The sequence below is a fragment of the Vicugna pacos genome, chromosome 29, assembly GCF_048564905.1.
Source record: "Vicugna pacos chromosome 29, VicPac4, whole genome shotgun sequence".
Classification (NCBI taxonomy): Eukaryota; Metazoa; Chordata; class Mammalia; order Artiodactyla; family Camelidae; genus Vicugna; species Vicugna pacos.
The window spans coordinates 19,743,842-19,771,524 of record NC_133015.1 but is presented as its reverse complement, the minus strand read 5'-3'; the positions used below and the strand labels follow the sequence as shown (position 1 = coordinate 19,771,524).

At 41.3% G+C, this 27,683-nt stretch overlaps 1 protein-coding gene across 1 annotated transcript in view; it reads left to right on the top strand.

Annotated features, from left to right (window-relative positions):
- Positions 1–27,683, top strand: part of NKAIN3 (sodium/potassium transporting ATPase interacting 3) — a 409,711-nt gene that overhangs the window by 181,561 nt on the left and 200,467 nt on the right. The window contains exon 2 of the mRNA XM_072951671.1: positions 23,552–23,689. Within this exon, the coding sequence (XP_072807772.1) occupies positions 23,552–23,689 (138 nt within the window). The remainder of the gene's footprint in view (positions 1–23,551; positions 23,690–27,683) is intronic.

Sequence of the window (27,683 nt, the reverse complement as noted above, 5' to 3'; positions counted from 1 at the left end):
AAGCTAGGTCTTTGTCCTATGGCCCTGAGAACTGATACCTCGGCAGGTGGCTGGAGACCTGTGTGAATTCAGACCAGAACATCATGTTGTTCACTGATTCTCCTGCTGTTGGCTCTTGGATTAAAAGCACTGATTTTTAAACCATTTAGAAAATTGTTTTCCTCTGCATATTAACTCCCTTCAGATGTAGGGAAATGCAAACAGTGTTGCATTCTGCTTTTTTCTCAACCCTACGTTTTCTGGTTTTAAATTTTGCTTACATTCAATCTAAGAGTGGGCTTTTCACTTTAATAAGGAACAACACTTCAAGAATCTTGGTTTATGTCCCATCCCATTCGTATCTCCCGTCTCTCTCTTTCACATCAGCCTTCTTTACTGATGGTGTGGTTATGAGGACCAGACTCGGGGGGCCAGAGATAGACAGTTCCTGAACCTAGAACACATGTGTCTGTCTGCGAGATGCAGTAACAAACACCCCTGCCCACACCCACAGCTCACCAGAGACCTACCGGTTCCTCGTGTCCTCTTAGTAAGACAGGAACAGTAGGTGACCGTGAAATTAGGCACCTCTTGTCTTTTCACTTCTTTCTGTCTGTGTTCAGCACACTGTACTCTACTAAATCTGCCAAACATGCCTTACAAGGGCTTATCTCCCCTTAAAGCAGCATATGAATTTCGTTTGTTTCATAAGTTATTTCCTTCCATATTTAGACAATCTTAGTTGCTCCCTCCTTGAATTCCTGGCCCACTGGGTCATTTATTTTATATATATTTCTAACCACTGTGGCAGCAGTCTCTGTGTACGGCTCTAATCTTGAGTCAGTTCTCCCAACTATACTGGGCTCTTCAAGGACGGGGATCATGATCTCCCGTGTCCCCAGCCCACTGTCACTGCAGAGTAGAGCGCTTATAATTTTTTTCTGAGTAAAGGAATGAAGAAATACGAGGACCCACCATGTAGTTTAAGATTCCCTGTGCTATACAGATGCTAATTCTCAAATGGATTTAAGCATTCAGATAACTGATGATGATGTGAATGAGATAATTCAAATAGATGAAACTGGAGATAAAGCTTCCGATGATTAAATAAGAAGTACAAGAGATGTAGATGAGAATGGATCTCTAGGGATTATTGATGCAGGAGACCTGCAGGTACTTGAGGAAGAAGCTGACAGTATATCAAATGAAGAGTCAACTGCCAACAGTAGTGATGACGAAGACCCTCAAATAGACCTTGTAGAAGAGAAAAGTCCGGAGACGGTGTGAGTGAGCGGGTTTTACCAGACCCGTTTGACACGGAGAACATAATTGTTTAAGTTTAAGATGCATTGACATAGAGATGGTCTGAAGTAAAGAGCTGGCTGGTGGATTTTTTCCTCCCAACACCCTGCTCAGATGGTGCCTGGTCTGACTGGGGAGGAACAGACAGATGCAAGGGAAGCAGCCAGACCGAGCTGCTGGGCATCTGCACTGCCTGCCCCCCTGGTGTGAGCGCGGCTCTCAGCTGCACAGAATCCCGCTCCCCGCTGGGAATCTGGATCAGTCCCCTGCGCTGCGCTTCCTGCCAGGTGTTCTCACGACTGCCAGTTCCCTTGGATGACAGTATGAAGCAGGGACTTAATACAGTACAGCGCTTCTGGGGAAACACATTGTCATTTAGAATTTACTTGGGAGCCCCCATGGACACGCTCTTTGACTGTCTTTGGCATCTGTGCTTCGGTTAGAGCTCCTGGTCTGATGCTTTCTTTGACGAGCACAGCTCAGTTCGGCCAGGGGCTCTATTAAACTCTTCTCTGTTGGTGACATCCACGAGAAATGAGATGATCACCTAGCACGTACCTTGTCATCACATTGATCAGGACTGTTCGCTGAAGGTGAAGGCCAGCCTCGTGGCACCAGGAGGTGATATCAAGGCCTGGCAGAGAGACAGAGCCACTCACCCGTGCCAAGGCTGCAGTCTGGTTCTGCCGAGCATCCCCTGCTTAATCCCCTAGACTGAGGCTCCGTGCCTTCACGATCTGGTCCAAAGGATAACGTCTATATTTGTGCTGAAGCCCCAAGGGGGAGAAGCTGCATTAAGATGAATGTGTGCTTTGCTGGCGGCAGCGTAATGAACATGATGCTATAATTATCCATGTTTTAATAGAGCTAGGAAGCTAATCTCTTTGAGAATTAGTGTCCTTGGCAGACAGGCTCAGCGTTTCGCATTGGTTTGGGGATGATGCGTAGCTTTGTAGTGTGTGTGTGTCAGCATTTCGGCGTCTCTGGGTGAACACCATACTGGAAATATTTCGGTGTATAAGTTCGCTTAGAAATCAGTGTGTTGTACACTTGGCGATCGGCTCCGCCTTTCAATTCCACTCTGTGAGAAAGTTTATTAAAGTAGCCTAAGACTGTGGCAGCCCTCCCCAGCACCTGCATCTCCGACTCCTTCTAGTTCAAGTATCCACACTGAGAGGTAGTGAGATTTGAGGGACTGTGCATGAAAAATTCTGCTCCGCGTCCCATATCACCGTTGGGTTTGGTGCTTTACATTCCAGCACAGGTGAGTCGGCATTTTGGACGGAGGAAATATCGTCCCCTAGAATATTCATTTACTCATTCTTTCCACAAATCTTTCGGTGTCCACCCAGTGTCACTTGCTCTTCCGGGCACTGTGTATACAACCACTGGCCAAACAAAACTCTCTGACATTCTAGTGGGGGAGACAGAAAATAAATCAAATAAATACATAAAATATGTAATTTGGAGATGATGAAATGTTCCACCAAGGAAAAGAAAACAGGAAATAAAAAGGGAGTTGGGCCAGGAGCTGTAATGTATACTTTGATCAGGAGAGGCTCCACTGAAAATGTGACTTTAAGTAAACACTTTTGAAGTGTGATTATCCCAAGGGAAAAAAAATGTAAAAAGATGGAATTTTCACAAGTAATAACTAAAACTGTTAACAGCTGTTGCCTTTGGGAGAGCAGCTTGCAGCACGGCCCCGCTGCAGTGGAACGGCTAGAGAAATTAGATTGGGATTCCACATGGGGACACCCAAAAATTCTTCTATTTTATCATTTGGCTTCTAGCCACGTTAGGACCAGGACTGGTGACCTTTATGTGGTCATCTTCAGATTCTACCTCCCAAACCAGGGTTTCAGGATGCTTGGATGGGGAGAATCATCCTCTGAGGAACATAATTGCATTTGGGAGACAGAGTTTCTTCAGTTTGAAACCTTCATTTTGTAAATTCTTCTCATTCCTGCCACTGTTTCTTAAATTTGTAGATTGTGTGTGTGTGTGTGTGTGTGTGTGTGTGTGTGTATTGAAGCTGAAGATTTTTTGTTTGTTTTTTTAATAGAGGTACAGGGAATTGAACCCAGGACCTTGCATATGCTAAGTATATGCGCTACCACTGAGCTATACCCTCCACCCCCGTGTAGCTGGGTTTTGGGAGCTTCTTAAACTTTTAAAATGGTTCTCCCTTTTCTTTGAGTCTTTGATCATTACTTACACAGAGAGAAGAAGCTCACATGTATAAATTGATAGTTCATATTATATTCACAGAAATGATAATTATGCCTGGGTTTTTTAAGTCTTTTCTCTCCAGACTCTGAGTAAACAGAACTCCTTCACCATGGAATTATGGAAAACAAAGTTATGATAATAGTTATTCTGCAAACTCGTCCAAATTTGCAAGGTTTTAGACATGAAGGAAAGGCGGCAGATTGAAATGGAGAACTGGAGCACACTGGAGAGTGAGGGGTCCGCCGAGGGCAGGGCTCGTCCCGGAGCAGCGATGCTCTGCCTTCAGGTGCATCGTTATCACCACGGCAACTTCATGATAATGAGGAAAGGTGGGCGGAGCTTTGCCCTGCCATTGAGCTTTCCCTGGGGCTCGCTTTATTCTCTGATGAATTTCTTACCTTGGATCTGGGACTCTTTATGAAGCACCATGGTCGTGAAATGGAAGTGCTTCTCCTTAGTAGGCTGAATCCAGTGTGTGTTCAAATGGCTGTGCTCGGGAAGCCTGGCTCCCAGCTAAACAGCAGCCATAAGTGGCCAGAGTTGCTCCCTTTAAAGGTTAGTGAGAACCAGGCTAGGTAGGGTGGAACACCTGGCGAGTTTGAAGAGAAGACCAGCCAACATGACGCTAATAAATAGAACAGCGCCCACTCTGGCATGACTCTGTAGTGCAGCTTCTCTTTTGCAGTGAATTGCTGAATTATGAAATTACCACAGCCCACACTTCATTTGGTGGTTGGGAATTATGTCACTTTGACCATAATTAAGTGTATTTTTTCACACACACCCCCCAAAACCAACATAAGGTGAGTCTCACATGTGAACTGTAAAGCCAGCTCTTCCTTATCACTGATAGCCTAACACATGGCTTTCATACTTCAGGACGGGTCAGAATGGCCTGGAGGGCCTGCTAAACCAGAGTGCTGGGATCCGCCCAGACTGTTCTGTAAATCCGGGGTGGGGCCCAGGCATTTCTGTTTCTAGCAGGAATTAGAAACATTTGCATCTGTTGACACTGCGGCTCCTGGACCACACTTTGAGAGCCACTGGTCTAAAAGGTAACTTCCACGTGGCTACCACTTCCTGTCAGGGAAATGCTTCTTTCTTTGCGGCAGAAATATAGTAGCCTTCCGTTTGTTGTCTCTCTCTTTGTATGTTTTCTGATTTTCTGAAAGTACCACCGAATGGTCCCAAAGGAAGTATTCATAAGCAGCTTCTTGTGAAACACAGCTCAACAAATAACATTCTGCTCATTGCAGATGTATATTGAAATTCAAATTGATTTGTGTGCATGTTTTGTTTATGAGTAGCATTATTTATAAAACTTGGAATTGGACTGTCTTGATGGAGTCATTACCACCATTCAGTTAACACTAAGTGATTCCTCTTTGCATCCAAAATTGATAGAGCTGGCAGATGAGCTCTGAGTTGAATCCATATACTGCTCATCTTATTGAAGTACTGGTAGCATATGTCACAGTGTATGTGCTGCCTCAGTCATAGATGTGTCAGGTGATGCACATCATATGTGTATATACATATATTGTATAAATTGATGCACGCATGTGTGAATTGGTAAATCTGTATCTCTCTGTGTATAGACATAGATCTATCTATCTACATCTTTAAGTTCTCTTGGACCATGCATTAAAATTTTCAAGAAAATGTTCCTCAGTATTTTTGAAGCATTACTATAAGTGGAGCCATTTGGAACATGATAAAAAAAAGTGTTTATAACATTTTTAAGAATAAAATTCATTTAAGCATAAATTTATCATCATAATGCCTTCAGAAAGCAAGACTGCAAACGCCCATGATGCCAAGTCTCTAGCTGAAGAAGAGAAGGGTTACATGATCCAGTTGCTTTCTCTACTAGATCTGAAAAAAAAAATATATATATATATATATATTAGGCATAAACATACAGAGCAGTTATTAAACACCTATTATATGTATGTCAAGCGTTAATTTAACAATGATGTTAATATATGTCCTTTTATAGACCCTAAGCAATTGGATTTAATGAATTGCATTTGCTTTTAGCATCTTCTATACAGAAATTGGATAAGGGGCCAGTAGAACAGCAGTGGGCGTTTCCTGGGTGGTCTAAGTGGTGGATCCCTGGACACCTCCAGGAAGACCTGGAGAAACTAGACAGGAGGGGATTCTGTGGTCACAAAACTTTCTCTGGAAGGACCTATAAAGCCTTCTTGAAATAGCTGCTCCTTTTTCTTACCTCCTGAATTAAATTCTTCTGACAAGTGAAACAGTATCTAGAGAGGTAACGTGCTCAGATTCTCTTAAGTGATATTGGAATGCTGGCAGTAAACCTCCATTCATTACTCCCAAACTGAAATGCATTTTACATACAATCCAAACCACTCTCAGCTACATTCCAGTCATGTTCCCAACGCACATGGAGGAGGAATCGTGATTTGTCGACTCAGTTCAGTATCGCTGAAGTATCTGCCTTCCCACCAGGAGAGAGGAGATCCCAAAGTCAGCAGTGATCCTCAGAAGGGAGGCCCATCTCATCAGGGAGCAAGCACCTGCACACATGGCACCATGTACTCAAGGGCTGGCTTTGGCTGGAAGCACTACAGCATTTCAGGAAAGAGAACGAAGCCATGAATTGTTACCTTAACTTTTACTGTAGAGTAAATTCTGGTTAAGGCACGTTTCCAATGAAGACAAAAAGCTAGTATGTCCCGACAGCCAGACACCAAAGGAACTCATTATGTAATTGGTTGGGGGTTTTTTTTGTGACGTTTGACATTTTTATTATTGTTTTTGAACTATAGTCAGTTACAGTCTGTCAGTTTCTGGTGTACAGCATAACGTCCCAGTCATGCTGTCACTGGTTGTTGTCTAACCAAGCTCCAGAATTTTTGTATAGATGGGGCACAGGAACAACACTCTAGTTGGAAGGAAGAGATAAGGAATTTGTTTTGAAGTTGTGTTTGTTGAGTAAATGCACTGGTTTTTCTTAGGGTGTACTGGCCATGTTTTTTTTTTAAAGATGTCTTTGTTTATTTTTTATATGATTTTTCCCACTTACACAGATGTCCTTGGGGTTCTAAAGCACCTCATCCTTGGTGCTGCCACTGTTGGCAGAGACCTCTACATCCTTGTAAGGTGACACAAGTGATAAAATGGCTTCGATAAGAAACACATTCTTCTCCAGCTTCACTTCCCAGGAAGATTCTGCTTTTCTTAGTTAGACTTCATTACCTCTGGCCACTTTTCCCTAATTGCATCTTGTTATATCTGGCGATGCTCTAATCAATTTCCCGCTTTTATATTTTTCATCCAACAGCTCTCAATCAGCAATGCCTTTGAGCTGTAGCGTGTAGTTTCATAGAGACTATGGATGGCCCTTGAACGATGTGGGTTTGAACTGTGCGGGTCCACTTATTCGTAGATTTTTTTTTTCAATAAACGCTGCAGTACTATGTGATCCTGCAGGCGGGGGTCCTGGAATCAGTCTCCCTTGGATACTGAGGGACGACTGTAGTCATCACATTTTTAGGAATCTCAGAAGATAAATCGCCTAGTCACTACGAAGCGGAGCTGGTGACTTTGAGAGTTGACTTCTGCTTTCTGGGGCACTTTGATCAGGTTGCTTTTGAAAGATACTCCTGCTCAACACAGCATTTGCAGAAGCAGGAGGATGTTCACTTTTTGACACAACCTCAGAGAAGCCGAGTTCAAGGACAGAGCTATATGGTCTTTGTACCGCACCTCGTAGTGATGGTAACTGTGATTACGGCCCAGCGTCCCCGAGTCCAACATCTGCCAGAAGCCGCTTCCCCTGGCAGAAAGCAGGTGTCAGAGCACAGGGAGAAGGGGCAGGAAAACAGAGCCCCGAGGAGCTTCAGGAAATCGTAGGTCTGGCTTGATCTCTAAACATGTCACTGGGAAACAGAGTTCTTGTTACAAGGTCGCTTTATGGTGAGTGGACTTTTTTTTCCCCTACAAAATAAATCTTAAACAGAGTTCCAAAAGAAAGTGGTTTCAGTGTGTGTGTTGCCTTAAAATTCACATTGCTTAGTTTCAGCCACAAACCTGATTCTGTTGGGATTTCATGTAATAGGAGGAATCTTCTACTAGTGACAAGTCTCAGGTATTACATCAGCACTGAATGCAACTTCAGCCTCTGTGGTCTCCGTTAAAATTAGTGTTGATTTCTGGGTTCTTGTGCCATCGGTATGTTCCTCTGCAGTACACGGCACAGTTTCTACCTTGACTCTTAGTGCATCTCTGCTTATACTAATTTTGAGCAAATGAACTGATACACATTTATTTAAGCAGATAATGAAATATACCACAGCATCTCCCTTACCACTTCATCCCCGGGCCCTCTGTCATCGCCCGCTATACTGTCGTGCATATAGAAAACTTGTTTATCTACTCCCACTACCCTCCGAGCACCTAGAACAGCGCGAGGCTCCCGAGAGGCAGTCAGTGGATGTCCCGCAAACGAATAAACACGACTGTCCCGTGCCTTATTCTACCTGCTGATTCCTGTGTCTCTGCCCTGAAACGTGCATGTCATTCTTACATTGGCTCCAGGACTATTCAAACCGATCATCAGTTCCTTTTGAACTTGGGTGCAAACTTAGCAGCATAACTTTACAAATGTGACATCCTGAAGCATCAATTTCTTGCGTGATGACTCAATAAGAATAACTGGATCATCAAAGATGAAGTTATGGGAGCAGCGAAATATAAACATCCCAAACTGAAGGAAAACTGAGGGCTTTGCCTGAAACATCTGAAGAGTCAGTTGTCAAACTGCCAGAAAACAAGTATAAGCACTGATTTCAGCTTTACTGCAGTAGGAAATTGGCCAATTGTCATAGACTTTTCCACCAAGATTAGAGCTATATTGTGTGCAGATCTTTGAAAAAGATTCAGAGGGTTTCTTTTGATTAATCCCATGAAGACATTAAACAACCTGGGTGCATTTTTTTCCCACTTCTTTCTGAAGTAAACATTGTAATGTGTGTTGTTTATGTCAGTCAGTCACATTCAAAACAAAAAGCAACAAATGGTCTAAACATTGCTTCCTCTTTGCATTAATAAATGTGTCAGCTTTCAATCAAGAAGAACTATAACACCCTTGGTGACTTATTATTTTAAATTTTTATCAAACTATACATTCATATAGTTTAATAACCAACTAGTTCAACAACATTGAAAACAGTGATCATTTCTCCCCGATTCTGCAACTGGCCCTTTGTTTGTGTTGCACATCTCTGAATTTCCAGTTTTGGTGTCCCCATCATTATCACTGTGTGAGTTCGGAAAGGATGTGTTGTGAATATGAACCAGACACTATTTCAAATCAGAAGTCTCTGGATTGCCTCTGGTTGAAATAGTTCATATAATTTTATTCTATTTAAGCATAAGCTTATAAAATGTTGGAACAGGTAACAAAAGGAAGTGCAATAGTGGACGTTTAAGTCTTGCCTTTACCCTCAGCACGCCATCCCCACGATTCTGACGGAGGGCGTCAGGGGAGCCAGCGCAGCTGTAAATATTGAAGGACGGGGTTTGTGCCAATGCAGCATATGGTTTTAAATGAACAGTGAATATTCTGTTATCTGGTGTGTGATGCCAGCGGGGAGAGTGGATTTGTGAAGACCTGGTACAGCTGAGCCTACATCATTGGTGTCTAAGGTCTCAAGACGGATTGAGGGACTCATCTGAAGTCAGACAAGGTTGAGGCTGTTCATGAGTCACAGCTGGGCCCCATGGTGGCATCAGCAGTTGCTACTACCAGATACACTTTGAATGACTTGCCAGTGTCCCTAGTGACCTGCCCTCGATGGGAGCTGCCTGACATGTCCGGCACTGGGACATGATGCGTTCACTGTTGTCCTTAGAGAGGTCTTGGCTGGTCCATGTTCCTCTCGGAGCTCCTGACCGGTGATTAACACAGGATCATACCTCCTTCTCTCCAGCCCTCAGAGGTTCAATTTTCTCCCATGTGGGTTTGCCAAAAGCGAAGGTAACTAAAAGAGCATTGTTTGAAGAGGGATAGCATTCGTAATTAGTAAAAATAAGGTGCTGACTTATGGCAGCTTCAGTTGACTATCAGGGGCTTTTTCTTGTGTATTCATTTCTCATCAGAAAGGTCAACTCCGAGGCCACCAGACTGGTGGTGAGGAGAAACAGAAGTCTGTATTCCATGACTTTAGTGATTACATTTCTATTGTTTGAATCACCTGTCAAATGCTTACAGAATTTCGAGGCCATTCCTTAAGATGGCCCCTGGCCACCAGCTCAGTGATGGTCTAAACGGGTGATGGCATCGCTTGTCCAATCACCTGCAAGCAAAGACGGCCTGAAGGGTCAGCTGTTACTGGGCTTCAGGCTGCGGGGAGAGTCCAGGGCTGACGGCTTCCCTGGCCACGTGGACTGGCACACGGTGTGGCGTGCAGTCACGATGAAGGTGTTCTCTCAGGCAGTTTCTCAGATTTGGAAGTGCGTGACAGTCCCCTGGAAATCATGCTCAAATGTTGGTTCAGATTCTGTAGTTCTTGGTGGGGCCAAGGATTCTGCGGACGACCTCCCAGGTGCTTCTGATGCCTCTGTCCACACCCACGCTTTGACACCACGAAGTCTTACGTTCTAAATCTCTTAATTATAGCTGAAGATAAAAGCACAACCTCTGTTGATTTAAGATCTCTCGAGTTTGTTCATCTTGTAAGACCTGTCCACTCCCATGCTCTTCCCTGGACAGAAGTGAACAGAAATTCAATTTCTGCAGTGACAAAAAGGTGATTGATATTTTTTCTGATAATCCCTTTGTCCCCCATGCATTTGCAGAGTAAACTTGCTAGAGTTAAAGTTGACCTTTAATAAATGAACTGAAAATAGGCTCAGTATTTTACTGTTTGAAACATATTTCACGTTTTGCCTAACTGTAAATACTAAACTCGGGAACATTTGTTAAAGAAAGGCGATGCTGAAGAAAGGGTTTGACAGTTTCAAATCAGTTACTTGCCTGTCAGGACTCAGTTCCACCTTCCCTCCAGCCCCGTCCTAGCACCATGGCTCCCTTCTTGGGCAGGAGGATGGGGGGGTAATCGGGGTGCGAGGATTGCTCATGCTGCTCCAGGACCGGCTGGCTCTGTCACTCATTCATCCCTGGGTCCACATGCCACACAGGGCACCTGGCACCTATGAATGTTCAATGAACGTTAGTGAAAAAAATCCCCATTGGAATAAAAATATAAAGTAAATTATAACATGTCAACCTGGTAGAATAAAATGTACCTCAAGAAATAATAGTTGCCAGAACTCTAACAACATGAAAATTTTATATTATCTTAAGGGAAAAAAAATGGTTGTAACAGTGCGTTTTTGTGTGTTCACAGTTTTTAATATGCATAAGTAATAAATAACAGGAAGATGGGAAAAAGAGAAGTGTAAGTTAAGATGTATAAATTATGGATGATTTAATTCCTTTTAAAATTATTCCTTTTTTATAATAACAGTTTTCAGTAAATTATGCAAAAAAGAAACTACAGTAGTAATATTTTACTATTATTAAACATCATTCATGCTTCCTGCCACATATTTCATTGCAGAAGTCCACTCTACCTAACACTCCCTTTAGAGAAACTAAGCAGATTTTGAAAACATTTCATTAACTGTAAGAGTGAATAAATTTTTATAGATTATGTCAATGTTCTCATTTTTCTTGTAAACTCTTTAGTATTCCCTAAAATTGGACAAAACTTACAGGGCCATTAAGGAAGAGCTCTTGCCCTCTTCATTTTAACTGTCCTCATCCAGACGTTCAGTAAAGTGAATAATAGACCGTTAGGAATTCCCAGTATCAAACGAGGTGCTGTGAAACTCCCTCATCTTTAAATCCAACTGGGTAGCATGTCCCCCTCCTCTTCCCCACACCTCTTTTCTCTGGGCCTCTTTTGTTCTAAGTTACATTTTTTTCTAATATTTTAATTTAAATTTTTATTGTGGTAGTAACACTTAACATGAGATCTACCCTCTTAACAAACGTTTAAGTGCAAAATCCGGTATTGTGAACTGTAGGCACCATGTTGTAAAGCAGATCTCCAGATCTTTTTCATCTTGCTTAACTGACACTCTATATCCACTGAGTATCAGTTCCCCGTTTCTCTCTCCATTGCCCTCAGCAACCACTACTCTATTCTGTTCTTCTGTGAGCTTGACTACTGTAGATATCTCATATGAGCAGAATTATACAATATTTGTTCTGGCTTATTTCACTTAGCGGAATATCCTCTGTGTTCATCAGTGTTATTGCATTACTTTTTTTCCTAATTTAAAATCATGTCTTGGTTTTCATCTTGTGTAAAATCTATCTTCCGTAACAGGTATGGCCCTTCATCTTCCTGCCTACAACCCTTCCATCTGAAAATGATGTTATTAGGTAAAACCAGCTAGCCACTGATGTTGTCACTTTAACTTTTTGCATTTTCATCAGAGAAGGGAAAATTATGTTTAGCAATTTGACAATGTGAGTCCATGTTGGAATCGTTTGACTGACGGCAAACAAAGTCTCTTTTTCTTAGACTGACCTGTTGATTCTTTTATCCAGACGGACACTCTTCTTGTCTGTCCCTCCCAGTCTCCCCCCAGCTTGTTTCTTCCTCTCTGTTTTTATCTCTGACTCTTTTTTTCTCCTTTAAGTGATCTGTACTTCTAGATAAATGTCTTTGGATTAATATTTATTCAAATATTTGAGAGATTATACTTACAGGTGCAAATGCACACATACACTCACATCTGCACGTATGTTTCATGGCATCCTTGTGTGTCTAGAGGTGCAACATTCCTGAGAAAAGAAGAGTTTCCTTTTGCTCACCTGCTACCTGGAGAGCCTAGCAGACCACTCAGTATACGTTCCTTGAAAGAATGGGCCCGTGAATTAAAAGCATGAGCAAATGCTGTTGCTAGTGATGTAAGAACCAGTGTGGAAGACCAACAAGTCACTGTAAGCTCTTAGGATTGTAGTTTGCATGTCCATATCGATTTCCCTTTTGCTAGAATCTCCAGTCATGTCACTTTTGTTGGTAAATATTTCTCTTTCTCTTTGGCTTCACTATCATACCATGGCCTTTAAAGGGAGTTTATCCTTCCGTTTTCTTACCAGCTTCCTCTTTTCCTTTGAAAAATATGAACACTCAAGAAGCTATAATTTCATCTCCTCCCTGAACTAGGGCAGTACCTGGTCTTTACCTCTTTTCTATCATTTATCGCGTTCTGCTTCATCATTTAAGAACTTGACTTATCATTCCTACTAGGTTCTAAAGCCCTTTTAAGAAAACAGTGATCTCTCTTCTTTTTTTTTTAAATCTCTGGCATTGCCTAGATTGATAGAACATCGCTGACATTGGCTGGATTGAACTTACAGTCTGAGACATTCTGTACAAACAATGAGACACAGTTACTTTAAGCAATGTTTATCCAGAGATGGAGAGTAGAAATGATTTTAAAAGAGTAGGGTTCGCAAGGAAAAACTCATATTTATTAAAGTTCTCTGAAGCGAAAATGAGCATTGCATTTTATACAAATAAAAAGACTTTGGTGCATTTAATGTGTTCCTATAAAATTAGATGGGCTGTACAGTGTAAGAAATTCTCACAGATTCTTAGAATAGGATCTCCTTTGTATAGAAGCTGGGAAGGGGAGTGAGCACGAACAGCAAGAACACATGAAATATGTCTTTGACTGAAATAAGGGAAACAATGGAGAGTCCTTACTTTATTTACATACCCTGACTCTGTTGTCCCAGAAGCCCCTTGGAGCTACCGATGATCTGCTAGGGGTTTCCGATGTCATCTCTGCTACTCTCTTCCTCCTCCCCATCACTGCTCCACGGTATTCGTGTGACTAATTTATCTGCCCATCTCCTCAGCTTGACTGTGGGTTTTGGGTAGACTGTTGACCCCATACTAAGTCCTCGAGAGCAGAGGACAAACATTCTTATATTGGGCTGTTTATGCAAAGTCCCATAGTGAATAATGATTTGAAGAAGAGAAAACTTCTGTTGGTGGCTATTCTGGAATGTGTGAATGTAACTCCATCGTCAGCTTTAGCATTTCTTGAATGCTGCTCCTTCCTAGTAGATAAGGGGAGATGGGCTAGGATGGAGGAAGGAAAGGCAAAGTCTGACTCTCTAAGGTCCCTAGTTTCACTTCAAGTTCAGTATCTGTTTGGTTTGGACTTCTGTAATTCGAACAGAGAGTTATATACGTCCATAGAGTTTTTGTTCTGTTGTTTTGTTGTTGTTTCAACCATGGACTAGTTTGGTTTGAAGTATCAGTGCAATTGAACCATGACAAAGAGGAAAATCAAAGGAGCTGGGGGGAAGGATGCCTATCTGTGCCTTCATAATTATGATAAAAGAGAAAATAAGAGTATTAAAAACCGAGAGAAATTGGTATTGCATTGTTTGAATGTTTGATGCTGGAATAGGGCTTGCTTCTGACTTATCAACTTTTAATTCAACCTACAAAGGTCAGAGAGGACAGAAGGCTATTACCTTTGAGCAGGTGTTTTGAGACCTTTGGAAATAAGTTGGTAATTTGAGTTGCATTCAGAGACACCAGAGGTGTATCATTGTAAAAACCAATCCATCACTTTTCCAGTAGTTTCAGCAAGAAGACTTTTAGGTGCGGATGTCAGATGGGAAATGTGCGAAATATACTTACTCTTGAAATATTGGTAGATAAACTTTGATATCAGAGATATTGCTTGCCATGTACTTTTATTTGATCCTGCATCTTTGGCTTAAGTAACATCTCTCTTGGAAAGACCTGCTGTACCTTTACTATATTTGGATGGAAAAACTATCTTGTTGATGATATTTCTTGGCAAATGTTTTCAATCGTCTTACTACCTGCAAAATATCCAAGTAGTCGAGGACGTGTGTCTTTCCGTTAAGTTCCCTATGCCTTGATCATATTTCATTTACCCAACATACAATCACTTACCCAACATGTAACTATTGAATTCAACATATTCTAAATATTGTAGAGCCACAGAAACGTAATTGTTGAGGAAATACAGGGTGAGGACCTTGTTGACCGTTGTTTGAGCAACATTTACATATCACGATCAGTTCTATGTTCTCTATGTTTTACTTTCTAAATATGTCTTCCTTTTCTCACTTATTGGAAGATTTATTCTGATTCATTTAGTAGTTATTAGATGAAAAATAGCATTCTGACTCCAGAGTTCCACTGGAAACTTACCAGTCTATAAATTTGCCAAGCTGTTCACAACGTGAATCTGATAATCCCTTGATGGAGAGTTTAATGATCTCTTTGTACTGGTGACCTGTCCTAATGCAGCGCCTGCAAGCTCTTCTTAGTTAAACCGTAAAGATGAAAGAAAGCCCGATCTTGATGAGCAATTCATTCACATTTCTGGTGTCGTGGATGTCTCCATTCAATGACTAAAGAAGCGTCCAGTTCTTATTAAACCGTCCCCTGAATGGCGCTGTGTGGAACAAAGGAGCAAGAAACGTGCTATTTCTGAAATTGGTGCCAGGTCCCCTGCTTCTCTTTTGTCTGGTTTGAGATGTTGAAATCTCAGTTAATGCTGTTGACAAGTGTGCACACTTTTAGTTGCCAGCCAGGTCTTAACTTTCACAAAAGAACTGCTGGAGAAGGTCTGGCTCTGAGACAGCTGCTGGGATAAAAGCACCTTTTACTAAAAATACCACCTCTCCGCTCTGGGTGGCGTGCCCTAGAATGCAGCGACGCAGTCGCTGGAAGGTGACTCTGAAAGCAAAGTTAGGAAAAGGAGATTGCTGGATTCATGATTGGCAGTAGAGTGTTACATAAAGTTGACCATACAATCGCGATCTCGCTGGTGAATCAATACGTGTTGCCATGGCGAGAAGGCTAGGAGAGGAAAAGCAGATGGTGCTGGATGTGCTGGAGACAAAGAAACAAAAGCTCCAAATCTCCTTCCATGTAAAAGTTATGTAGGATTCAGTAATTTAGGGAAGGGTAATGAGGCTAGTATGACCATTTTTATCACCTTAATGTAGAAACATACCATAAATAAATCATCGCAGTATTCATCTCCTTATTTCTCCATTCAGGAGTTACTTCTTCACTTGTCAAACCATTTCCTTTATTTCACCCAACTCATGGAGATGCCCATTTTATTTACTCAATCTATCATGAGTTAAAGCAAAACTACCCACCAAATATTTTCACTGCGATTTCTCTCTCTCTCTCTCAAAAAAAGTGTCTTCTTTCTCTGAAGAGGAGAGAATGTTACTTGACAAATATTTACTGTACAGATACAGGATGCAAAACACTGCTTTGCTCTTTGTGTGGCTGTTTGATGTCTGATACAAACATACGCTGACCCAGGCCCTGGATTATTAAAACTTTGTATCTTATGCCACAGGCTGTTTGGCCCTCTAATGTTCACATGATGAGAATGAGCATGCAGTATTTTTTCCACTGAACACAGGCTGAATCATGAGTTTCTAGAAATTCATAACCTAATTATGAAAAATCAAATTTTAATCACTGCTGTCAAAGAGGATTTCTTCTTGTATTTGTTCCAGTGTTTACATTAAACAGTGATACTGCTTGATGGAGAACTGAATGAGCGCAAGCTCCCACTTTGCCTCAAAATCCAGGCATGACCTATGTCAGTAGTTTCCTAATAAAAAAAATTAGCAGAATTTTTAAATTCCTTAAGGAGAACGTGTAGTAAAGGCAATATACTACTTGAGATCAGAAACATTTTGGAAGACGTATTTCTGACAGAATAGTAGAATAATTTTCCCTGAACATCACTGCTGTTAAAAACAACTGTAAATGTCTGATTTAAAAAATGTTTTATAGAAAACAAACTATGGTTACGGGGGGCGGAGATAGCTTGGGAAATTGGGATTGACAGATACACATTACTACATGTGAGGTGGATAAGCGGCGAGAACCTACTGTACAGCACAGGGGACTATATTCAATTTCTTGTAATAAGCTGTAATTGAAAAGAAATTGAAAAAAATGTATGTATGTATATGTGTGTGTATATATATATATATATATATATATATATAATGTATATGTGTGTGTGTATATATATATATATATAACTGAATCATTTTGCTGTAAACCTGACCCTAACCCTTACTCTAACCCTAGAATGGGGTAGAAGAAATAAATTCCAAAGAAGTACCCAAGCCGGCAGTGTAGGACCCTTCTCATAAAGCTGGAACCACACACATCTCATCTTTATTGTTCTATCTAGTTCACTGATTCCTTTCCTCTGTCCTTTCCTTTCTGTTGTTAAGCCCACTGAGCTTTTTATTTCAGTTACTGTATTTTGAGTCCTAAATTAACATTTAATTCTTTATATGTCCTTTTTCTTTGCTGAGAATTTCACTTTTTGTTGTTTGAGGCTTCCTAATTTTTTGTTGCAAATATGCTTGTAATTGCCTATTGAATAATTTTTATTATGGCTGCTTTAACATCTTAGATAATTTTCATATCTCTCTCCTCTTGGTGTTGCCATCTGTTGCTTGTCTTATTTTCATTCAGTTTGAGATCTTCCTGGTTCTTGGCTTGACAAGTGATTTTGATTGAAACCTTGAACAAATGAAGAAGTCTGTGAAAGCACTTTCTAAACTGTACATATATTTTTAGTAAAACATTTAGGCAATGTAGGAATTAATCTAAACCTTCAGGGAAAGGTCATACTGTAGTATAAAAAATTTGGAATCTGGAGTCTGACTGAGGTTGGTTCTCATACTGATTCTAATACCAACTAGTTGAGTTTCTTGAGTGTGTAGATAGCCCTTAAAGCTCTGTAAAAACAGGGTAAAATATTTGCTTCATGAGGTTTTTATTGGCAGTTAAAGAAAAGCTATATGTAATGCTTGCCATGAAGTAGATGGTGGGCAAATATTAGCTTGCTCTTTTCCCCCAACTTTCTCAGAAATGGAAATAGATTTGTAAAAACATGCGTTCTTCTTTTACTTTAGAGTAGATATGCACTCTGAGACATAGGGATGATATTGTCATCTATAGTAAGAAATATATAGTTGGTCTTCATACCTCCTTTCTGGCTCGCAGCTCCAAAAACCCTTGGAATTTCCTAAGCAACGAGAGAGACAAAGGTTTCTTCTGTCATGTTAACAAGGTGACTTTTGGAAAGCTCCTAAGGAGGGAGGTTGATTGTCAGGAGAACTAACCAGTTGATTAGAGGACTGGAACTTTCAGTCCCAGCCTCTGGGAGAAGAGAGGAGAGAGGCTGGAGATCAAGTTCAATCATCAGTGGTCAAGGACTTAATCAATCGTGCCTATGCAATGAAGCCACCATGAAAAACCAAAAGGAGAGGAAGGTCCAGAGAGATTTCCAGTCGGGGACATGTGGAAGTGCCCAAGGGTGGCGTGCTGGGAGAGGGTGTGGAAGCCCCCTTCCCTTTCCCCACACCTTGCCCTGTGCTTCTCATCCATTCGGCTGTTCCTGAGTTATATCCTTTTGTAGTAAACCAGCAATCTACTAAGTAAAATGTTTCTCTGAGTTCTGGGAGTGACCCTAGCAAATTAATCAAACCTGAGGAAGGGGTCTTGGGAACCTCTGATTTATTAACCAGCCGGTCAGAAGGACAGATAGCACCCTGGACTTGAGACTAACATCTGAAGTTGGCGGGGTGCAGAAAGCAGTCCTCTTGGGCTGAACCCTTAGCATGTGGAGTCTGATGCTGTCTCCTGGTAGGTCGTGTCAGAACTGAGTTGAATTCTAGAACACACAGCTGGGCTCCCAAGAATTGTTTATTGGTGTGGACAAAGCACCTCCACACAGACTGGAGTTGGTGCCAGAACCTATTTAATAGATGAAAGCACCATAAATGTGTTCTTCTGTATTATTATTATCACTTTAGGTAGCTGTACGGAACAGTAATTATACTTACTGAACATAAAATTATAGCAAATGCATTATCCTTATAACAAAATTTACAAATACGCATATTCACTAGAAGCGAGGGAGGAAGCATGTCTGAGATAAAAGCTCAGGAGGTCGTCAGTGTATCTCTGTATGATTGGTGTAGCTGCGTAAACTGACTTATTTAGCCCCTACCACTAGAAGAGGGACCAGAAAACAGAACACATGATAGGTCCTAATCTATTGAGTCAATTTGTACACTTACAAAATAAAAATGCCTGGAAACCAAGAGGCCGATCCAGCTTCCTGGTCTTCTGAGAAACATTTTAATGTCCAAAAAGCACGAGCACGATTGAAAAGTGGTTAATTAAGTTTGTGGGACGAGAGGATGGCCCCGTGCTGGTCTCAGTTGGGTTCCTGGGAAGGGCCCTGCCAAGTGTGGGTCCTTGGCTTCACACAGGTAAGAATTCAAGAGTGAGCCACAGTTGAGTAAAAGTGGATTTATTCAGAGGGACACATACTCCATAGACAGAGCACAGGCCATTTAAGAAGGCAAGAGAAAGGCCACAAGGTGTGGGGCTGTTGGGTTTTAATGAGCTGGGTTATTCCATATGCTTACAAGTGAGAGGACTTTCTAACTACTTTGGAGACGGGATGGGGACTCTCAGAATTGGGGCCGCCCACTTTTTGACCTTTTATGATCAGCCTTGGAACTGTCATGGTGCCTGTGGCTGTGTCATTCACCATGCTAATATATTACAATGAGCGTATAATGAAGCTCGAGGCCTAATGGGAGTCAGATCTCCCGCCATCTTGGGCCTCAGGGCCTACTGGGGGTTGAATTTTCCGCCACCTTGGTGTTAATTGCTGTGTCATTCCTCGAATGGCTGTGCCCTGCCCCCTTCCTTCCTGCCTCACCCTGACGGTGAAGAATAAAGACACCATATGAAGTTAATGAAGACCATGTCCCCACATTAGATCATAGCTCTTGGTTAGTGATAATTGTGAGGAAGAAAATAAAATGCAAGTTTACACCCGAAACACCTCAGTCATTATCTAAGGATTTCAGCAGTTCTGCAGTCGAAGACGTCCTCCATGTTCAGTGGTCTGCTGCATCAGCAGCGTCCTTCCCAGGACTAATAATAATAAGACAGTGGGAGGTGTTAACCTACTTTTAACACCATTAACTATTACTTAATGTCTACTGTACATTCTAATTTTCAAGTGAGAATGGTTTCCTATAGCATAAATACTTTGACAAGATTTTTTTCAATATTATTTTCTAAAGAAGAAACATTTCATTTCATTCCCAAATGAAAGATCTAGTTCTTGTTGAAATGCACACTTGAAGGCGAATCTTTAGAGAAGGAATTTTGCAGGTGGCCTCTACTACAAATAAAGACATGAAAAGGCCCTTAGAGAAACGTTTGGCCCATAACCCTCTCTTCTGTCTCCTCATGCTGAGCTGCCATTTAAGTAACACCTCCGTGGGCGTCAGAAAGGCCACAGCAGGCGTGATCCCGCCAGCTGTTTGTCGGGGTTCAGCGTTAGCGCTCGTGGATCTATTACAGCTCCTCTGGAGGGCTGGAATTTCATCTTCAGTCGCTGTTCTGTAACAAATTGGCACTTTGGGCTTTTGCTGCAACAGTTGCCTTCTTCCTGGCCTGAGCTCTTCATGGACTGGAACTGCCTTTTTTAAGGTCGGTGTCTGCTTGGCACAGTGGGAGGAGTGAGGCTATGGGGTAATTTCTGGCAGGGGAGGGCGCTTAGACACTGAATCAGGTGACGTAACCACCCTGTTGAGCCATCCAGGGACCTCCTCAAACAAACACTAACAGATTATTCCCTTCTGCCTAATTTTTGTGGAGCTCTCACCCAGCGCATTACTGACTTGGTAGGAAAAGAGGAAGCGAAGCATTCCCTGCCTCGTTTCTTTATGGCCTGGTCTGTCTCATGTCTCCCTCGGTGTCTGCGGGGCTGGAACACACGTCTGAAGACCCCTCTCTTGACAACAACCTGTTGGTAAAGTGTAAGAAATTTTTCAAAACATGTATGATGCCGAAGGGAATATTTCAAGCGTTCCCACAATTATAAGATCCTCATTTCCCATAATTAAACCCCACAGTTTGAAACTTTGTGTATTTAGTCACGCCAACTGGGTTGATGTGAGAAGCGTAGTTATTAAAATAATCCGTAACAGTGAGTAACCCGAAAGTTATTTTTAGTTTCCTTCCAGGAAATGTTTTGCCCAGTCCTTACCTATGGTTTCAATTATCCTAATTATATTTGGTTTAACCTAAACTGAAAAGCACTTGACTTTTTGTGCACGTATCAACGGATAGAGAGGGGAGGGCCTCCACACCTGTATGGAGCTCAACGGGAAAGGTCACAGCTCCTTCCTTTGAGGGATTGTCCAGGTGGACTGTTCACACCAGGTTTTAATTTGCCTTAAAAAAAAAGAAGAGAGAGAGGGAAAAGCCACAACTGGAATATGTAATTCGATGCCGCGTAAGGTCTTCCAATAAGGGATTCCAACACATTAACTTCAAAATTGTCATTTTCCTTCTCATTTTTAATACTTGTAACAGCATCCAACCAGCAAGTTTTCCTTGGTCAGAGTGAAGATGTAAGCTCAGCTGACCTGGTTCATCCTTCACCGCTCACATGCACTTTGCCTTCAGAGTCTAGTTCCTGAATGCTTCATGCTGTCCCCGTTCTCATTTCCTTTGGCCGCTGTCCCTCCATCCCCTGCTCTCAGCTGAGCTGGATGCTTCCTCTTGATGCTGCGTTGCACATGTGATCACTTCCCTTCACTGCTTTCCTGAGTCAGAGCCCCTGTTCTCTAGGGGCCATATATTCACTTGGATCACAGGTAAATATATAACCGTAGGCTCTCATAACAAATAAACAAGGCTTTGGGTTTTTGGTTTTTTTTTTAGCATTTCCCGATGTCCATGTGGTAAATACAGTGGCCAATGTCAAGTTCTCACCTTGAAGTCACTCCTGACTGTGGGGCTGGGAAGAGATGCACCTGATCTGCCCTCCCTGGTCTGCTCCAGCGGCTGGACCACATCATTGTGAGACCAGTTTGACAGAGACGTTTCTAAAATATATTCATAAAATATATTCATGCTTTTCTTGAGTTAACAAAGCAACCTGGATATCATTTCATTTCATTTGGGGGCCCTAGGTCTTTATTCTTATGAAGGTCAAGCTGTAAGGCAGAAAGTGGTATCTCTAGAGATGATGACATTTAGAGAGACTATTTTTGCCTCTAAACTAAACGACTGAGCAGCTTAACATGGAAACTAGATAAAATAATTAATACAAAATGCAACAATATTTTGTTTACTTTTGAAGGGCTTTTTGTCGTTGTCAGCTGACTTTTTAAAATCCAATACTCAAAAGTAGTTTTTGTGGTTTATATAGTTGCTTTAGCTGCCTCTGCCCTCATCCTTGACACCGTCTCCCCCCAGTTTGTTTGTTTTTATGACTGTTTCTTTGTGCTCTTATCAAGCCGCTATAAATCCATTTTAAGTTATCAGAGAATAAATATTAATAAGTAGGGAGACAGGGCGCCCTCAATAAGAAAGGCAGATTTGCTAATAAGTGGTGTTACCTCGGCTTCTCTTTCCTTGCGTTTTCTTTGATACCGTGAAACAGAGTGCTATCCGCGCGTCTTCTGACAGAAAAGAAGACGGTTTTTCCCTGTTTGAAAAGTTCGCTTTAAAGGGTTTTGTGATGCGCCACAGCTTCAAAACAGGGTTGCTTTTCAGAATGAATTGCCTGCAGCTGCTCTTCAGGACTTTTTGGTTTTTTTCCTCAACACATCCATCCTGTTTGGACACTTAAAGAAAACCTGCATATTTACATCACTGATGGTCCAATAAATAAAATGCTGCATTTTTAGGGGAAGGTTCCTGGGAACTAACCAGAGTCACAAGCAGAGACAAACAGGGGATTGAGAACACGGTGCTGCTTCTCACCTTGGTCTGATTATTTTGTGTTTAAGCCATTTCTGTGCATCCTCCCAGGGTTGAGTGCAGGGAATGGTGCAGATCACTTGATGATCAGGAAATAACCATGAAACGAAGGTGGTTCTGGTGTGGTTGTCTTCGGGTATCGCTCCTTTCCCTTCTCCTCCACAGCTGGGTGAAGGGGAATCTTCACCAGGGTCAACTCAGCTCACTGGAGAGAGGACATTTCTTTCTGTCCAAGGAAATTAAAGCTGTTCAGGCATACACCTGCCATGTAACTAGGAAAATACCCAGGGTATCATTTTCATTTAAAATCTGCAGTTTCGTCAGTGTAGTTAATCGTTGGATCATTTTCTTAGAATTACTATTTTATCAGAGTAAAGCTAGAAAAATGCTTGAAATATATAAGATTTGTGTCCAAATACAGCAGGTGGAATTATAAAAATTTTGAGATATAAAATACAATAAATATCATTTGTACATGATAATGACACTGTTGGCAGTCACTGGACTATGTGAAATTCATCTGTTTCCTCATAAATGGTTTAAGTGTGTATTTTAATATATTTTAGAATTACTTAAAAATGTAATGCAAATATAATAAACTGAGACATGTCTAAAATTGTTATTGCCACATAATTTTTATTTGGGCATTTAAAAAGGACTGAACCTGATCTAACATGAATTTTCATGTAGTTATATGATCTCAGTAAAATAGGATTCAAAGGGTCTGTTTAACTTAGTTTTAGATCAGGGATGTGAGCTCAAAGTAAGTAAATAAGTACGCTTCATTTTGAAACAGTGTGCCAAGTATGATGAGTTAATATCATAAAGTGTGGTACCCTAAGGCAACCGCCTGGATTTGCTGCTACAGAAAATGGTTTCAGAAGTATATGTCTAGCTCCCCTGATAGGCTTCAAATCTGTATATACTTGAAGTCATGATGCTCAAATTTATCTTAGTATATTTGCTCAGAGAAGTCGCATAAAAGAGTACATGAAATGGGTGTCTCAGTCTCAACGACAATGGTGTCCGTAAGTGGGGCTGAAATTGACTACCCAGCCTCCTCCAGCTGTGAAACCAAGATTAAAGTGGTCTGATGTGCGTGGGTAAGATGCTCATGGACTCTCTTTGCTTTGTTGTAGCTCTCAGCTTTAGAGAGGCAGATCTTTGACTTCCTTGGCTTCCAGTGGGCGCCCATTCTTGGAAATTTTCTACATATAATAGTCGTCATTTTGGGTTTGTTTGGAACCATTCAGTACAGACCTCGATATATTGTGGTGGTAAGTCTTACTTTTACTGTATCTTTTCATATAAACACTACAAATCTGCGGTGAGAAGAATAAAATAATTTAAGCTGCTCCCTCTGGTATCATGTGCTGTTGCTGCTCTGCCTTCATTCCTGAACTCTGTTGAGAGATGATTATCTGTGGGAAAGACTCAATGAATGCTTAAAATGGAAGCAAAGCATCCTGACTGTAAGCATGAGACGCGTAGTGCAGCTCGCACTGTACCTGAAATCAAGTTTCACGAGGAGACTTAAAATGGGATGTGGATAGAGCAGGGGGACCAGTTGTGGTCTTGATGTCAGATGAGATATAAATGTGCATTAACTGTCATTTTAATGATGTATTCCATTAACCCTAAAAAACAACCCTACCTAGCCAGAACTGCTTAATAACTGATGGCAATGATATAATTTAATTTTAATTGACTTAGGACATTACAAATGCATGTGCTGAAGGTGATTTAGTGCTCCCCACTGATGTATTAGGTACTGTATATCACTAAACATTTTAACATTTTGTTAAGATAAATTTAAAACATAAACCCATACTCTGAACTGTGACAGACATGGTCAGCACAGCCTCCATTGTGGGAAAATTGAATAAGGCATATGCTGTGCTCCACAACTGACTGAGAGTTATTTCCAGTTATTAGTTTTGTTTGCCATAAAAAGAGGGAGCTATTTTAGGCCACATGTATAAAAACGTTGTGAGAAATACCACGCATGCGTAAGTAATTGTAATTAGGAGTAACACACTCTAAAATGCTCATGAAGCCTGAAAAAAATAAAATGTTCAGTAGAATTAGTGAATATTTTCTTGCAAAGCAGTGACTGCCTCAGCACCCAAAGTAATAAAATACCTAGGAATAAATCTAACCAAGGAGATGAAAGAATTATACACAGAAAACTATAAACCATTGATGAAGGAAAATAAAGAAGACTTTAAAAAATGGAAAGATATCCCATGCTCTTGGATTGGAAGAGTCAGTATTGTTAAAATGGTCACATGGCCCAAGGCAATCTACAAATTTAATGTAATCCCTATCCAATTACCCAGGACATATTTCACAGAACTAGAACAAATCATAATAAAATTTATATGGAACCATCAAAGACCTACAATTGCCAAAGCATTACTGAAAAGAAAGAAAGAGGCTGGAGGAATAACTCTCCCAGACTTCAGACAATACTATAGAGCTACAGTCATCCAGACAGCATGGTATTGGTACAAAAACAGACATATAGACCAATGGAACAGAATAGAGAGCCCAGAAATGAACCCACAAACTTTTGGGCAACTAATCTTCAACAAAGGAGGCAAGAATATACAGTGGAATAAAGACAGTCTCTTCAGCAAATGGTGTTGGGAAAACTGGACAGCAGCATGTAAAGCAATGAAGCTAGAACACTCCCTTACACCATACACAAAAATAAATTCAAAATGGATCAAAGACTTAAACATAAGGCTAGATACAATAAACCTCCTAGAAGAAAATATAGGCAAAACATTATCTGACATACATCTCAAAAATGTTCTCCTAGAACAGTCTACTCAAGCAATAGAAATAAAAGCAAGAATAAACAAATGGGACCTAGTGAAACTTACAAGCTTCTGCACAGCAAAGGAAACCATAAGTAAAACAAATAGACAACCTACAGAATGGGAGAAAATTTTTGCAAATGAAACCGACAAAGGCTTGATCTCCAGAATATATAAGCAGCTCATACAACTTAATAAGAAACAATCAAACAATGCAATCCAAAAATGGGCAAAAGACCTAAACAAGTAATTCTCCAAGGAAGACATACAAATGATCAATAGGCACATGAAAAAATGCTCAATATCACTAATTATCAGAGAAATGCAAATCAAAACTACAATGAGGTATCACCTCACACCAGTCAGAATGGCCATCATTCAAAAATCCACAAATGACAAATGCTGGAGAGGCTGTGGAGAAAGGGGAACCCTCCTACATTGCTGGTGGGAATGCAGTTTGGTGCAGCCACTGTGGAAAACAGTATGGAGATTCCTTAAAAGACTAGGAATAGACTTACCGTATGACCCAGGAATCCCACTCCTGGGCATATATCCAGAAGGAACCCTACTTCAGGGTGACACCTGCACCCCAATGTTCATAGAAGCACTATTTACAATAGCCAAGACATGGAGACAGCCTAAATGTCTATCAACGGATGACTGGATAAAGGTGGTATATTTATACAATGGAATACTACTCAGCCATAAAAACTGACAACATAATGCCATTTGCAGCAACATGGATGCTCCTGGAGAAGGTCATTCTAAGTGAAGTAAGCCAGAAACAGAAAGAAAAATACCATATGAGATCACTCATATGTGGAATCTAAAAAAAAAAAGCATAAATACAAAACAGAAACAGACTCACAGACATAGAATACAAACTTGTGGTTGCCAAGGGGGTGGGAAGGGATAGACGGGATTTCAAAATTGTAGAATTGTTAAACAAGATTATACTGTATAGCACAGGGAAATATACACAAGATCTTATGGTAGCTCACGGAGAAAAAAATGTGACAATGAATATATATATGTTCATGTATAACTGAAAAATTGTGCTCTACGCTGGAATTTGACACAACATTGTAAAATCAATATAAATCAATTAAATCAATAAAAATGTTTATAAATCAATAAAAAATGTTAAAAAAAAAAACAATGACTGCCTCACTAGGAGGAAAAATGGAGACTTAAAAATATGCCATCTTTCCATTTTGGTTTAATCCAATCACGCCATCAAAATGAAAAAGGTTATACATTTTTCTGTAAATGCATCAATTCTCTTTTTGAATCTCAAAATTGGCTTTTCGGTGTCTTTCATCATATCACACTGAAATGAAGGTAACCGGCCCACAGCCCACGACTGAACTCAGACTTACTGCCCCAGGCACAGGAGGGCGTTTGTGTCACTCGGCTGGTTGCAGGGCTGAACAGCTCGTGCTGCACTTTCTCTGAAAGCAGCCCCTGCTGAGCCACTGTGCGTCCAGGAGAAGGGGGTTTCACAGCAGCGGGCTTGCAGCGTAAGAGACTTTAATGTGCATAATAGCAAACTATTACCGGGTTTTATGTTCCCGTTTGTTGCTATGAACACAGAGCACTTTTACTTCCTGCAGCCTTTTATTTTATGATGTTGCTGTTGTACTGAAACACAAAATGCCGGAAGGCTAGGACACCGATGGCGTCCACGGGATGATGCTGTTGGGACGTATTCAGTCCTGATGCTTCTTCCCTCTGCATGTTAGCTCTGGACCCTCTTCACTCATCTCCTGCCCTCTGCAGTCTCCCTGTGCACGGACTGCTGGCTTGCTTTCAGCTTCCTCCCGTCCAGCATGTCCTTCGTACATTTTCTAAATCACTGGCTTAAAACCTTCACTAACTCTTAGCAGGATGAAAATCTAAGAATATTCTTGGCTGACCCCCTGACCAAACTTGAGTCTCTACAGTCCCTCCTTCCTGCTTTCCTTCCTTCCTTTCTACTCCTCTTCCTTTCTCCCTTCTTCCCTTATTTCTTTTTTTCTCCACTTCCTTTCTTCCATTTTTTAAACTTATTCATTCAAACCCTATTTATTGGGTTTCTACTCTGTACCTGGCATTGTGTTCCACGTGGGGCACACTGCTGAGCAAATACAGACACGTTATTTCCTGCCCTTCTCAGTCCTTGCCTTACAGTCTGGTGAGGACAAGCATGTTTTATCATATAATCATCCGCACAGACGTTACACTGTACCTGTAGCAAGTGTCAAAAAAGAGCACATTGTGCCACGAGATGTGTAACCTGACCCTGCAGGAGTGACTGGGGGGCTGAGACCTGCAGCATGAGTGTGAGCTCCCCAGGGTACAGGGGACCGAAGGGGGTTCCAGGCAGGAAGCACGGCAGGCCCCCAGTGGGATGTCAGTAGTTGGCATTCCCTCGCTGAGCACTCACTGAGGACCTGCTCTTCTGTGCCAG